This window comes from Aythya ferina (genome assembly GCF_964211825.1).
Source record: "Aythya ferina genome assembly, chromosome: 15".
NCBI lineage: Eukaryota > Metazoa > Chordata > Aves > Anseriformes > Anatidae > Aythya > Aythya ferina.
The window spans coordinates 8623917-8638825 of NC_140314.1; the positions used below are offsets into that span (position 1 = coordinate 8623917).

The 14909-nt window shown below is 38.4% G+C and overlaps 1 protein-coding gene across 6 annotated transcripts in view; it reads right to left on the bottom strand.

Moving 5' to 3' along the window:
- TMC5 (transmembrane channel like 5) overlaps nt 1-14909 on the bottom strand; it is a 31348-nt gene that overhangs the window by 15106 nt on the left and 1333 nt on the right. Inside the window, exons 2-8 of one of the 6 annotated variants that reach the window (XM_084536655.1) lie at nt 14636-14694; nt 12515-12593; nt 4294-4455; nt 3545-3744; nt 3016-3120; nt 753-852; nt 53-143 (exon numbers count right to left, since the gene is read on the bottom strand). In XM_084536655.1, the coding sequence (XP_084392781.1) occupies nt 53-143; nt 753-852; nt 3016-3120; nt 3545-3744; nt 4294-4367 (570 nt within the window). In that variant the 5' untranslated portion in view covers nt 4368-4455; nt 12515-12593; nt 14636-14694. Of the gene's footprint in view, nt 1-52; nt 144-752; nt 853-3015; nt 3121-3544; nt 3745-4293; nt 4456-7093; nt 7370-12361; nt 12723-14635; nt 14695-14909 lie in introns of those variants that run through there. The other 5 variants (XM_084536652.1, XM_084536654.1, XM_084536656.1 and 2 more) reach the window with 5 other exon arrangements.

Sequence of the window (14909 nt, forward strand, 5' to 3'; positions counted from 1 at the left end):
GCAGCTGTAGTGGTTTACTTGATTGTGATAAACGGAAGTGTCTGACACTTACCACTTCTGTTCTGCGTAGACACTTTGTACAGCAGTCAAATTGAGTACCACGTCTCCCTGATTTTTCTGTTATTTCTCTAAGAACATTATTCCTGAGGAAGAGCAGGGCAGAGGGTGACAGGCATTATAGTACAGGTTGTAATTAAAACAAGAAGCCAAAGAAGCTGCTGCAAACACATGCTCATGAACGTGGAGTCAGTTCTAATGGTTGTTTTTGCATTAGCTGATACCACAGCTCTTGTCCATTACAAGCTGAGTTATGACAGCATATCCTAGACCCTCCACTAACTCATTGATGGAAATATATATATATATATAATATTCACAGATATTAAATAATTATATGTAACTAGACATGATGGCTGAGATCATGTGGTCTGTTCTTAATTTGCGATGACCAACATCCAAGTTCCCTTTGAATAATAATCACAAGTTTTCCTGCATGCTGAAAGACATTGCCTTGCTGTTTCATTTCATGTTACGTAAAAGATTCTTCTCACTCACAGAAAGGACACTGAAACATCTTTAAATTATTTTTTCTTGCAAGATGTTAACTTTTAAAAAGTGAACAAAAAAGTATTTTCAGTTCTTTCATACTCAAAGTAACAAACTCAAGTTGAGCAGATGGCAACATATGCTTGATAACTAGATGTCAACATTATGCTGCTTGTAAAGCTAAACAGATAAACTTCTATTTTTACCTGATTTCTCTCTTTTTTTTCATGGTCTCTGGCATTTTCTGTATTGCTTTAATCCTTTCATGGGTGGACATACTTGCAAGATTTTCAACTAACTTTTCTTCTGCACAAAAAACATGAAAAATCCAAGTTTTGGGATGATAAAACAGTAGTTTTTATGAAAAAAAATATGAAATTGATATAATAATATTCCCCACTTTCACTGCCACTAACATGTGGCAGGTTCTGAGACTTAATGATACTGCTCAGAATATCCTTACCAGTACCCTGATAGAGATGTATGGAAATAGCACAATACTGAATGTTAAAAAAATAAGTGTCACTTGTCTACTGTTTGTTTAATGTTAATGCAAGGAGCTGTAATATAAAGGAAGATACAATACTAACAGACTGTAAGGTTCTGGTCTATTGCTGATCATCATTTAATAGTTACATTTCTAAGATACTACTTAATGATTTGAAAGCTAGACTTTTGTGTTATTTATTCTGTAATCTTAGTTGAAGTTAGTTGATATGAAATAGATAGTAAGATATTACTCTGCTGAATAAAGTTAGCTAAGTAACATGAACTGTATAATAAGTCAGGATGCTCCTAGGCAAAATTGTCTTTGGACAATTTCACTTTCACAGAAAGAACTTAAAAATATACCCTTCAATCTCTCTGCCTACATGCAAGTGTATGCCCTCCCTCTCACGTGTTCCCTGGTCACGCCCAATGATTGCATGCAAGTTTTCAGATACACACTGGAAAAATGGTATTGGGCCCAGTCTTCAGCTGTCATGGAAAACTGTCTCATCTAACCCATTCATAAACGTCCACATTGATTATTGGAGGTTTTCTTCCTAGAAGACACCTCCTTTCTTTCAAAATCCTTCTACTGACTGAGAGATTGTTTCAGAATCACATTCAATCATGCTGAATATATGTATCAGCTTCCATTTTTCTGGGGCCAAATTGCAGCTGTTTTCAAGGTATTCCATATGTCAAGCTTCTTTCATCCAATTATTCAAACTTTATTCCTTAAATGCATCTATCTTCCAGCTATGATGCCAATGAGTTTAGCCACAGCTTTCCTTACTTTAGCTCCCAAGTAAGCTAATGGCCAATCTGCTCAATGTTACACCTCTCCCCCCTTTTGAGCTCAACCCTCTAGTTTGGAAGGCCCCAACTGACTGAAGTGTCTGCTAGTTGATGCACATGGTGCAGGCCCCCAGCCACATTTACTACTTAGGTCTAAAGCTGTCCTGATGTTACTGTCATTTTTACTTTAAGCCAACTTCCTTTATAGCTACTAAAACGAATCAGAAAAAGAAAAGCAACTGTATCTCCTTGTAGAGGTACTTCTTGAACTTTCAGTACCTACACATTTAACCTCTAGTTGATTATGTTAGAAATGCACACTCTCCTTCCTACCAGGTATTAAAAGCTATGGAAAAAGCTATGTTTGGAAATGTCCTCTCTCTATGGTCACTTACAGAGCAAGACAATAAAATACCAATAAAATTTGTTACACCTTAATATAAACAGGATTTTGCCAAATCAGATCTTAAATTAAAGACCATGTTCCTATGATGAAAAGAGGAAAAAATCAAAGAATTTCTTACTATGAGAGTACAGAAAAATGTTTCTTTCAATGCATCTAGGTTATAATTGCAGAAAAGAACTCTTAGTTACATTCAAGAAGCAGCAAGCAGGAACCAAACTGACTGTAACAGTAAGATTACAGGATATGGGAAGAACAGTTCCTACCCAGAAAATTAACAATAAACTGCTATGCTAGGCTAAGGGGGAACTCAGACTGTACTATTTCAATCCATCTATATCTTAATGAACATAAATCTCCAATTACTGCTATAGTCCAGATTTTATTTTTAGACAACAGAGAGAAAAATTCACTAAAAACAGTCTCAAAAAATGCATCCTATCCTCCCTTTATTTCTTCCTCCAATGAACCTTTTCAGATAACTGTATAAGTTGGGGTTTGTTTTATTTTTTATGTTGACCCACTTACCGTGAGTTTGAGTTAAAATAGGTAGGTATTACAGCTTTCATTCCTCAAGGAACAAAGATCATCACTTTCAGAAAGATATTGAAAAATTCAGCTACAGTGATGTAGGACAGTAAAATAGAATTAGTGTGTTCTGATTCCTTTCATTAAGTGAAAATCTTCATACCTGAACAAGAAGGCTTTTTTAATTTTCATTATTTCATGGAAGGTGAGACTAACGTTCGGTATTCTGATTCATCACAATCCTTGTATCTTACCTTCTGATGCACTGGAAAAACTGGGAGCAGAGGGGCCATCCAACAGATGGAAGGGAGAAGGTGGGCTGTATGCCCATTCTGGCTCAGGCTCAAAGGAACGATTATCTGTTGAAGGCAATCAGAATTATACAGAAAGTCGTGTGCTGCTATGGATTATTTACACACACAGAATATCAGGTCTTTTGACCAAATACAGTTCTACTACAAATACAGCAATATATCCTATTTAAAAAAAATCTCCCTCTTTACTATGTATATCCTACTGTTCAATGAATCACACACTCCATAAAAGTCAGTATTTACCAATAATCTGTTACTACAATAGTTATTTGTTAATATATCATCAGAACTCCTTTCTAGGAAAACAAAACAAAACAAAACAAAACAAAACACCACACTGCCACCAAGTACAAATATATGCAGACAGTTGAGCCTTCTGGAGCTACAGGATACAGGACTTGCTCCGGATAGAGTGAGCCATAATTTGTTTCAATGTTTATGTCGATTGTTGATAGGAGAAATTACATACCATGGAATTTTCCATATGGACTTCTCCTTTGGACATCAGCTCTTGAAAAACTTTCTCTGTATTCAGAGCCATGTCTCATGGAGGCCATTGGTATGGCTGGAGAGTAATTCTCTCTTCTTCCATTGGGCTCTCTGTTGTTACCATATGGTGAAGAATCACAGGGGTTTTGGTGAGGTAACAGATTCCTTTGAGACCTCCTGCTGTGTGAGCAATAAAAAGGAAAAACTTGAGTGCCATAAAATCTTTCAATAGATATCCTTAAAAAATTGTCACCTATTATCATCAAATCTGAGTACTAACACAGATAAGAAGAGGTATTTTGTATTTAGAACTTCAGCATCATAACTCGGGTTTGGTCGTCAACTGAATTAGAAAGACTAAAACTTTCTCCACTTGAATTTAGCATGGAGTTTGCCTAAACAGGAGTAAGTGCTTGGAAAACAAGGACATCCAAGATTATAACATGCTGTGAAAATTACTAAACTAAAAAATATCCATGATATCTATGCCATAAGTCCTAAAAAAAAAAACAACTGATAAATTACGAACACGTAAAAAGCAAGCAAGCCATTTCTCTTAAATGCCACCTTCCTGATGACAGCTTTAAAAATTTGTGCCTGAGAATGAGAGCAAAAAGGAGGGATTAAAAGAATTCCACAAATCAAAACTCAGGAAAAAAAGTTTCCCCTGCACTTAAAAAATTGCTTTTTTTATGGCACAGTCACAACAGCAGAATTAAATAAACTCACTTTGTATCAATTTCCAGTGTCTCTGAGAAGTGGTAGTCTGGATTTTCAAAAGCTTCATTGTAATAATAAGACATGATGAGTCTGTGGTTTGAGGGAAGAAATCTTCCTTACTTTTGTCTCTGCTGCTTCAGTAATATGTTCATGACAAGACAAATATCAGACCTAATTACAAAACAGATGCATATACATATGAAATGGAAAAAAAGGAAGTTCATTTTAGCACAATAGTTAATTATGTCACTCTTCTAACAAGTAACATGAAACAATATAAATGGGAAATGGTTTTAATTTTGTTCTCTGATTTTATTCTACTTACTGTTGAGAAATTATGGTCCATGAGATGTTGCAGGTAAAATGAGAAGTATTTTTCTATAGCTATCTCTACAAAAAAATAAAGAACTTGAGCATGTTTCCCCAGCACTGACAGACAAGTAAGAACATGTTGAAACATTAAGAAGAAAAATTCTCTTTCTTCTTCATACAGGAAAAGACAAACACACAGTTTTTCTCTGATCACAGTGTTTCCAAAAAACAAAGAGCAGGTGAAGTCTGCCCACTTCCATACTAGCAACAGCACCTCTAAGCCTTAGTTGTGAACACACAACACGTTGGATCGATGCTGTGTACATAGCTGACATTATTTAGAGAACCATTTTTAATGAGGGCTCTTCCAATGACCTAATGTATTGATCTTGTAAATAGTTTCATTCTTAGCTTTATTTCTTACAATGTTCCACATTAGCACTAAACAAACCGGACTTGTTCAGAGTTTAACTTTATTTACAAGAATGGGAGTATGCAGTTAAGTTGGCAAAAGGAGAACCTCATATTCAAATTAAAGACAGAATCCATATTAAACAAGCAATTATTGAAATTATTCAGAAGTCATACTCAAAAAATGAAAAAGAAGCAATTTTTAGCATTTGCTCTTAAAGGCATCATGCCAAGTTTGATAGCTGGGAAGATATCCAACAACAGAGAAGAAAAATAAAACAAAACAAAACAAAACAAAACAAAAAGACATGTCTGGCAAAATCTATCAGATGCCCTGCTTTACTTTCAGCTCCACTCCTAGAAATGTAGAGCTGAATCTCATTTAACATTACCATCTCAACCAGCTTTTCTCTCTTCAGTGGTTCTCACTTCTAATTTCTACCACCGTAAAGAAAGTATCACATGAAGAAAAGTATCTTCCAAATGGATAATTGAAGTGTCTTGTTAAGGCATTTGAAGGCTTGTCAAAACCCTAACTCTTTAATTACTATCGTATCATTTACACACCTAAGGATTTTGGCAGATACTCTAAAATCATGCTGTGTAACATACATTTGTAAAACATTGTCCAGGTTTTGCACAATGACTTGCAAAGAGATTTGCCTGTAAACATAGATAACTGATTCTTACATGTTAATTACAAAATTGTCTATGCTTTCATTATATCATGATGCAGCATGTTTTAATGATGCCCACATCTTCAGCAAATATTCAGTTAAAAAAAGAAGTACAGCAGGCAATTGCTATGTGCCATATCACCCTTGGCTTCTGTAAATAATGGACTTTGATCCCTGCCAACAAGAAACTGTAAACACAGCCTTCCCCTGGTGAAACTTGTATTTTTCAGGCAAAAACCTACTGAGACAGGGTGAGATTCACATGTAATCAAACAAGCAATAAGCAGAGTTTCCTCCCTCTATCCCCAAAGAAAACCAAGAATCACTCCAGGAAACAAATGTAAGGGTCTTACATGAAAAGTCATAGCAAGTTTTAATCTTCTGAGAGCTAAGCTTTCTTTGACAGAAAACTACTTAGCCCCTGATAAGCTTTTGAGAACTAGCTTACAATATATATGGAGTTTTATACAAACTATTCAGGAATTAGCATGTTCTGTCCTTACACTTCATCAAAAAGCATAGAAATACAATTTTTGAAAAAGATAATGATCGTCTTCTGCAAGAATTTGCCTGGAAAATCAAATTTCCCTCTCTAAGAGCATTTAAAATTTCAAACTGTAATGGAAAGCTATCTAAGAAAAGATGCCTTTCTCAGAGGAAGAAAATTCTCAGACAACTGTCTTTGAAGAGTGCCCCAAAATACGCTGGTTTCCCAGGAAGCCAAACTCTCGGATTCAGCCATCCAGAAAGCTGGGAAGCCTGCCAGCAAGGCAACTGGAGAGTTGAGCACAGATCTAACCAGCCCGTCAACTTGCCTGGTCTTTGCTCAAACTGTAGAGATCAAACATTCTGACAGATAAACATAGGTTCTGTAGAACCAGCACTACCCAGAAGCGCTCTGTTCTGGCAGTAAGCATCACCCAGCTACACCAACCAGCCCACTAAAATGCACCCAACCAGAGGAAACAGATCAGCATGACTAAAAAATACATCCATTACTTCTTTCTCTTACTTCATTTGAAGAACTCTAGACCTTAGGCTTGCAAAAACACCCAAATAAACCCGAGAGACAGTCCATGGGCTCCATCATTATTCACTTTGTTTCGTTTGAGTTTAAAGATGCACTTTATGCCAAAATTTCTGCAAAAATCCACAGAGACATTTACAGTCTAAGAAGGAATCCAGCACGTGAAACAACACATGTCTTTCTCTGCACTCCTGAAGCTTAGAGGATTTTGAATAAATTCCCCAGGTAGGCTGAGACATATTCAAATTTTTGCAGTTTGCTCCTGCAAAAACTAGAGATTTTTCTCTTGCTAGTTGAGAATATTAGATCCTAAACCTTGAATGGCATTTAGAGTAAGCAAGAACACGCACAACCCATTTTTTTTGTCTGAGGCTGTACTTACCCAAAGATTATTGTGATATCTGGTGCACACAGTGCTGCAGAAGGGGATGGAGGTGTGTCTGTGCATGCGTGCTAAAGGTGTACAAGTGGCATGCCAGGGTTACACAGGTAGCACAGATAGGGTGTACACACAGCACACCAATCCACCCTCTTCCTCCATCCCACGCCCAAAGACCATGAGAAACTTTTCCTATCAAGTCAAGTACATACATTATTGGTTTGGTTTGCAGTTTCATGCACTGGCAGTTTATAAATTTCTGATCAGGTATAATTTGTTGGAAAGAACCAGAAGCATGTAATACTGAAACTAAAACATTTCCTTCTTCTCTTTGACCTATGACCAGATCCAGTAAATCATAGCTCCAGGAACAGCTATGAAGTTTAGACTTAGCTTCCCATTGAAAATTTTATTTTCCAGAAGGAAAAAATAAATAACATAGGTGGAGAACAAAGGTTATTTATCAAGGAAAGAAAGCAGGAGTTTGACAAACCCTTTGCAGGGTGGCATCTGTTTTTTTGGATGACATTTTGTATTTTGGCAAACAATGAGGCAAATCTTATGCTCTCCCTCTGAAGAAGAGAAGGGTTTAAGGTCAGTGGGCTTAAGAATCATACATGTAGATATGTAAGTAAGGTACAGGATAGGTGGAGAAAGGGTGCTTTCCGCTTAAATCACTCAACACACTCTGTAATGATAAAGAACAGGAAACTCCAAGCAGTGCAAATTTGTGCTTCTGGATCGATTCCCAGAAAAAAAATAACTGCTTTCACGTCACAAACCAACAGCCATGACAAAATATTCCAGGTTACTGTCACCTATTCCTGTTTGGGTAATTCACTGCTATAGGCACTGATCCTCTTTTAGAATATTAATCAAGCAAACGTGACTGTCTTGCTAATTACACTTTGCCCTGGTATCATGTTTTAGGAAAGCCATCTACACCTTCGAGTCATTTACCTGTAATCTCTCAGTAACAAGGATTATGTAAAGTAAATTCTACTTGTGCAAATCTTGTAGACAAATGCAAATGGTAAACTGCGGAACTACATCATAGTTTACCTAACAATGATGAATGAAGGGGATAGAAATCATGGAAAAAATGATTCATATGGTGGAACGTGTTCCTTTAGCATAAAGATCTTTTAATTTTGTAGGCTAGGACTGAACAGTATTTCACCAAGATATATGTTATTTTCATTCATGAACCCCTCTCCTGTTTAACACATTCCACACAGCTTCAAACTGAATATCAGATTGATTTCTGGAAGCAAAAAGTAAGTTTGAAAGTCAGACTGGAGTTAAAACTAGATTACATGTTGCATCAGTAGCAAAGGTCTGGCACTAACCGCTATTCTTCCACCATCTCTACCCCAACAGTTTCAACACAGCTGCAACAAACTAGGAAGTCTCTCAGAAATCTAAAGAGCCTGTGAGCTAAACAAGCACTCCGTTTGAGAAAACCGGATCTTAAATTGACCTATTAGCAATGAAACAAGTGTGAATTATACAGGGAAGTGAAGGTTAGCTTTTATGCATATTTCCAAAGTACCTGGTCTGCACTGACAAGTGCCACCTCTTACTGGCTGTCTATTGTGTTTTTATTGTTGTCACAACAGACAATAACAGAGCTTTATTACGGTAGACCTTCAACCGAAGTCTACCGAATTAGTTTCAGTAATGCAAACCATGCCTCAGCTACAAAAGATCTTCCCAGTGAAAGAGATGTGGTAGCAGCAAAGATTCATTTGTTTACCACTGCAGAGTAAAATTGCAGGTAAGAAAAATGGGAAGGGAAAGGTGACAGCATCACTGTTACTGTCACAATACTGTTGCCTCTCCCAACACCTTGTTGAACCTCAAGCTTACAAAGGAAGGTATTTCCCAGTCCTATAGTTCACTGCTCCCTACCAGAATACAGGTCCCATTCTCTCTGTGCCCCCCCCCATCTATTCTTGATGAGAGAGAGCAGGGTGCAGAGTGGCTGGGCAAGCTGTCAGGAGCAGGGAGAACAGTGTCTGTCTGACATGGGGACATCCTACTGCTGGACTATCTCTGCTGTCAGCTGGCTGCTCCCAACGTTTCCAGAAACAGCTTCAGCCCAATAAACTCGGCTTCTTATCTGCTCTATATCCATTTTTTTACCTGCTCACTGGTTTGCCTTGTCCTTTCCATTCAGTAGACTTCTTGTAATTTCCTCCTACCCGCAAAATATAGTGACACTACAACATTTTCATCCTGTTAATTTTGTTTGCAAGTTAAATCCCTTCTATTATGCGTGGTTGCTTAGATAAGGCTTTTAGAGAAGGACTGACAGCTACTTAACCTTTGCAGGTCTCAAGCAGGATTCTACAGCTCCACCTGAGTTTAAGTGCCTTTATAATAAACATACCCCTGAAACATTAAAAAAAATTATTACAGCATATAGTTTAATTTCTGTGTCCAGTTAAGTGTCTTGAGAACTTGGCACACACTTCAAAATTTTTGCTTAATGGAAATGGATTAAAACTTGGGTACTTCATAGTACTCTCCCTCATCTAGCACAAAAATACCTGCTCCTCCACCTAAACGGGCTCACACAATCGCAACTGTTGTGGACTGATGTAAATACAATGATGATTTTGTATTATCTTATTGTGTTATCTAACCCACTTCCCAGAGATTCTTTTGACATGAAATCTCTTGTGCTTTGATGCTTTGTTGCTTTTATTTTCTTACCTCAAGTAGTCAACTTAATCCATTGGGAAAACTTAAGCGTTGGGTGAAGAGGAGAAATCAGGGATATACCTAACTGCTAAAATTAGAATAGGGAACTAAAGAGTAAAAACAGTATACCTGTCAGAGAGAGGAAAGATTAGCAAGAATAAGAAACTGTGAACAGAATTCTACATTATTTTTGTGACCCTTGAAAAACTTTACCTAGCTCATTGTCTGATCATTATTATGAAAAAAAAAAAAAAAAAAAGCTAAGGCAAGCATCACTTCATACCTGTGCAAGTCAGTCTTGTGACTAAATTTCCTAACTACAAACTATCACCTTCTTTGCATATGAGGACTAAATCTTGCTTTGCAAAACAAGTTTGTTAAGTTTGTCTACTAACCAACACTACCAGCTACTCAGATCTGAAGGAAATGTTTAGTTACAAAAAATAAAATAAAATAAAATAAAATAAAATAAAATAAAATAAAATAAAATAAAATAAAATAAAATAAAATAAAATAAAATAAAATAAAATAAAATAAAATAAAAGATAAGTACTTTTCAAGAGCACTTGTTTGGAATTGACTTTACTGCTTTCCATGGAAAGACAACCTATCACACCTGATCTATTAGAGTATTAGAGGCAGGAGATACAGATTACAACAACAGTTCCAATGTTTTGCTTTGTTTATTCTGTATGTGCAATGGACACCTATTCAGTTTAAATGCAACCTTCAAATTATACTTTAATGAGCAGTATCAGTTACAGGAGTCTCATTCACAAGTTCAATTGGAAAACCCCACAGAAACTACACATACAGTCATTTTATGTCAAAACAGTGCTTTGAAGACACACAAGTTTGTTGATCTGAAAAAAAAAGCTATTGTTCTGTTTGTAATTTTTAGCTTAACTTCCTGTTAGGATATTGTCATCTCATCCTATTTGCACAGCTAGCACTTATGATGACCCTGAGGGAAAACAAAAGCTATTCATCACATTCTAGCAAGTCAACTAGGAAGCTAGAAAATGTCTGGGAAGAACCAGTGAGCAGAGCGGACAGTCAGTTCCGTCACAGCTTTCTCCTAGCTCTTCAAAATCCTTACAAGCAGTTTTCAAATTGCTGGACAATTAATTTTGTATAAACTATTTTATTTTATTTAGACAAAGGAAAGGTAAATTACAACACAGTGTAACACGTCAGTACATTAGGGCTCTACTCCTCAGTGAATGTACAGAAGCTATGGACTATACAAGTCACAGAGTCTTTTTCATATATTTATGAACAGGGACATCTTGACAAAGTGCTAGTACCTGTTATGTCAGCCCATAGAGCAACACTACAACACCTCACCACTTTCATGGCAAGAAAAAAAGACCTTCCAGCATATGCATGTCCCACAAGTTTACTCTAGAAAAAAAATAAATAATAAAAGAGGTGAGAATATGAGGGAGATAAAAGAATAAAGGAAAATAATTGATTGCTTTGCGCTAGCCCAAAACAGGACGCAATTTCCATTACATTGCTTAGTATGGGAAGTTTGCTGCTTTGTCCTGTGTCGGGCTGTTTTACGTGGGCAGGGACTGACACAGCACCCACATCTGAGCCACCATTCTCAAGCACAGCTTCAGTTTTACACTGGTGTATAACACTACTACATGGAAAAGGATATGGCCGCTGAGTCCCATGAGTTGCAGACAAGACTGCAGTCACACAAGGTCAGTGGAAGCAGAAGTTAGCACAGCCTCAACCCAGTACCACTGACTTGTTGCAGTTTGCTTAACAAAGGCTGTTTCAAAGGGACAGAGGTTTAGCAGTGAATTTTGGATGTAAAGACTGGGCTTTGAATGTAATCTTCTGCATGGAAGAGTTTAAACCTTTGTAGGTTTGGGATAAAGAGAAAAAAAAAAAAAATGTAATTCTGTGATTGAAGGAAGAGAGAGCAATGTTTAAGTAGTAAGCCTGTGTGTTTTGAGGGTGTTACAAAATGCTAGACCACAAAGAGCATGATTCTTAAATGGGAGATTTCCCTGCCAGACGTTGCACTGCAAGCTGGTGATCGCAGCACGGCTGGTGTGACCCCTCACAGTCCAGAGCGTGGCACACCCCATCACACTGAACACATCAGGGAAGGCTGAAAATTGCTGTGGCAATCCTCCCCTGTGGGGTTGATCCTTCCAGCTAAAGCCAGCAGAAGCTCTTTAGTGACAAACGGGGAGCTGAAGCTGCGAGGTGCCACATAACTGGGCTGCTACCAAGGAGAGGACACCACTCCAGGTGGTCACTCACCACCCACCTTGCAGAAGCCGGGCACATCCCCCAGCACACATGCAACCCAGCCTTAAGACTTGTATCCGTCTACATTATCAGCGAGCTTAGGAAACTACAGCCAGCTGTCTGGCTGTTCAGGCGACTCCTCCAGCCCAAAGTGCAGAGAGAAACCACCACCCAGCCCCACCATCGGAGAACAGCTACAAGGCCCTGAGGGTCCCCCAGGAGCTCCCCAGGCTGCCCCCACCGAAACCCCAGCGCAGCCCCCACCAAAACCCCAGCACAGCCCCCACCCCTCACCTGCTGCCGGCCACCCCACATCCCGCAGCAGGCACCTGGGTCCCTCACCCTGCCGGCTCCTCCCGCAGCCCTGGACCGCCCCAGTGAAGTCCTGCTCCTGAGGCTTACGGAGAGGGAAGGAGCAAAACGATCTTTTTTTTTTTTTTGCTTTACCTGGTGCAGAACACGTCACTTTATTTCCAGCTGATTTCTCAGGCACCCGCCTCCCCTCCAGGAGTTAAGGCATGCCTTGCTGTTGGCTCAGATCGCAATAGTAAAGGGACACAAAGTACAAAGAGACAGAAAGTAATTAGTTTCAGACACGTGGTGTGTTAACATTGATTATTGGATTAATCATTTGTATAGCAGAGAAAAAGAAAAATCTTGACCTTGCATCTTGTATTGCAGGAAGGCTCATTTAGTGGTAAAAAAAAAAAAAAAAAAAAAAGTGAGTTCACACTAAAGCTGGCAGTACTTAGCAGCTTCTGGGTGGGGGATTTCATACCAGCCCCAGCCCAGGTTGCTGAACTCTGTAGGGAACATACAGAATTTCTTCACCTTTAGCATGATATGTACCTCTCTGGTTTTATGCGTTTGTTTGTTTTGTTTTATTTCATTCAACTAAAGACACCCTTACCAGCCACTGGGGAATCAGTAACAAACCAATTTGCTCTGTGTTCAGAAGCTGTGCTGTTTTAATGCCTGAGGACCACTTTTACCAAATGGATGGTGCTTTTCCAGCTCCTAAACTGGGTAAAACATGTCTATCCTGTACCAGGTGCATTCAACATAGAGTTAGGTGAGGTTTCCTGGTCCTACTTTATGTTTTGCCCAAAGCAACATTCCTGACGTGACTGCAGAGGACTTGTCTGTAGATCTCCTGCACTGATCCAGGAGCTGCCTGCATGTGGCAGAGACCGCAGAGAAAACACAGGGTAGTTGAACAGAAGAAGCCCCAGAATTGAACAATCACTAAGAACTTTTGTGAACCTTTAGTAGCCATTTTAAACTGTGGCATTATGAAGAGGAAATTGAAAGAAAAAATGTCCTGGAAATGTGCTGTTTCTAAATGAGACAGCCGGATCTCCAACATTGTGGGAAATAGTATATGGCACTGGCTTTTGTGCCCAACACAGACTAAAAACTGCTACTTGTGTGAACAGAATACACTGGACAAATAATGCAAGAAAAGAAGCTGCTGCAATCGCTGTGCGACTGGCAGACTCCAGCTCTATCACCTGCTCACCTCAGTGTGCTACTCTTCCTGTTCTCACACCTAAGATTGCTGTGATCCTCAAAATTAACTGAAACATTGCCAAGTGCCTAAAAAACTTTCTCTAGTGAAAGAGAGAATAGACCATGTTCTCACATAATTCCTGGGAAAGTTAATCTTGTTTCAATTTGTACAATCTGTATTTAAATTTGTTCTTACAGGGTCATTAACCCAATGTTTTTCTACCCCCACGGCATTTCAGAAAAGTAATCTTATTAATCAGCAAGTATATTACCTTTCTGCTTTTTATTCTTAGGGGTAAGAAAAGGAACAAAACCAAAAAGCAATATTGACAATATTAGTTATATTGTAGACTGATATACCAGCATGAAAACATGAATATCTACAAAATGTTTTTCTGAAAAGTAGTTCAGTGCAATAAGGAAGTCCCCGTGCTTTAATTACATCTCAGTATTCTCTGTATCTTTATTCCTCTGCAAGTAATACATCAACTTATTAATCATAAACATGTACACCTAAATTACTTTGAGTACATTTAGATGTCAGCTTACAGTTTTATCATTAACATTTTATGGTTTTATTATGAAAAGTGATGTAGCCATATCGAGTCTTCTTGCTGATAAATCAATTTGAAGATCACATACCTGACATGATGACACACAGGTGAGAGAAGTTAAAAAAAAAAATCTCCTTATTTATGTCTGATTCATCATCCTGAAACTTAATGACGATTCTTTTTAACAGCTACTGCAGGAAGTGGATGAGAAATACTCAGAAAAATCTTGTCTGTTTAACTATCAGTAAAACATAGTAAGAAATGCCAGAAATGCTTTGACTTTTTCTCATGTAGTATGTGGAAATTACTGTAGGTTTCATTTTACTTAACACTTTTCCTCACGTACATGGTATTTTCACACCGAAGGTAAGAATTCCTCCAAACAAGGCAGGGAGTTCAGGCTTATGGTCTGACAGGACTTGACCAAATATCAATTTGCAAGGAGTTTTTAGTGCACCTGGCACTGTCAGGTACCAGTAAGGGACGACACGTAAACAAAACCCACCTCCGAGCCAATGCACCTCAGCCTTCCCCTCACTCGCTGGGTGTTTGGGCCTCATTTCGCTACAAAAAAAAAAAAAAAAAAAGAAAAAGTTTTTGTTAGTGTCTATATGCCATGTTTCTTCATGTGGTTTTTAACTAAGCCTTGGGTATGAGGAATGAACAGACTTTAATGCCCCAAAGTCTGAAATCCTTCTTTTCAACGTCCGAAGTGATGCCGAGGAGGGAGGGACCCGGACACCTCAGCCACGGTGCCGAGCCCCCTCACCTCAGCCGCT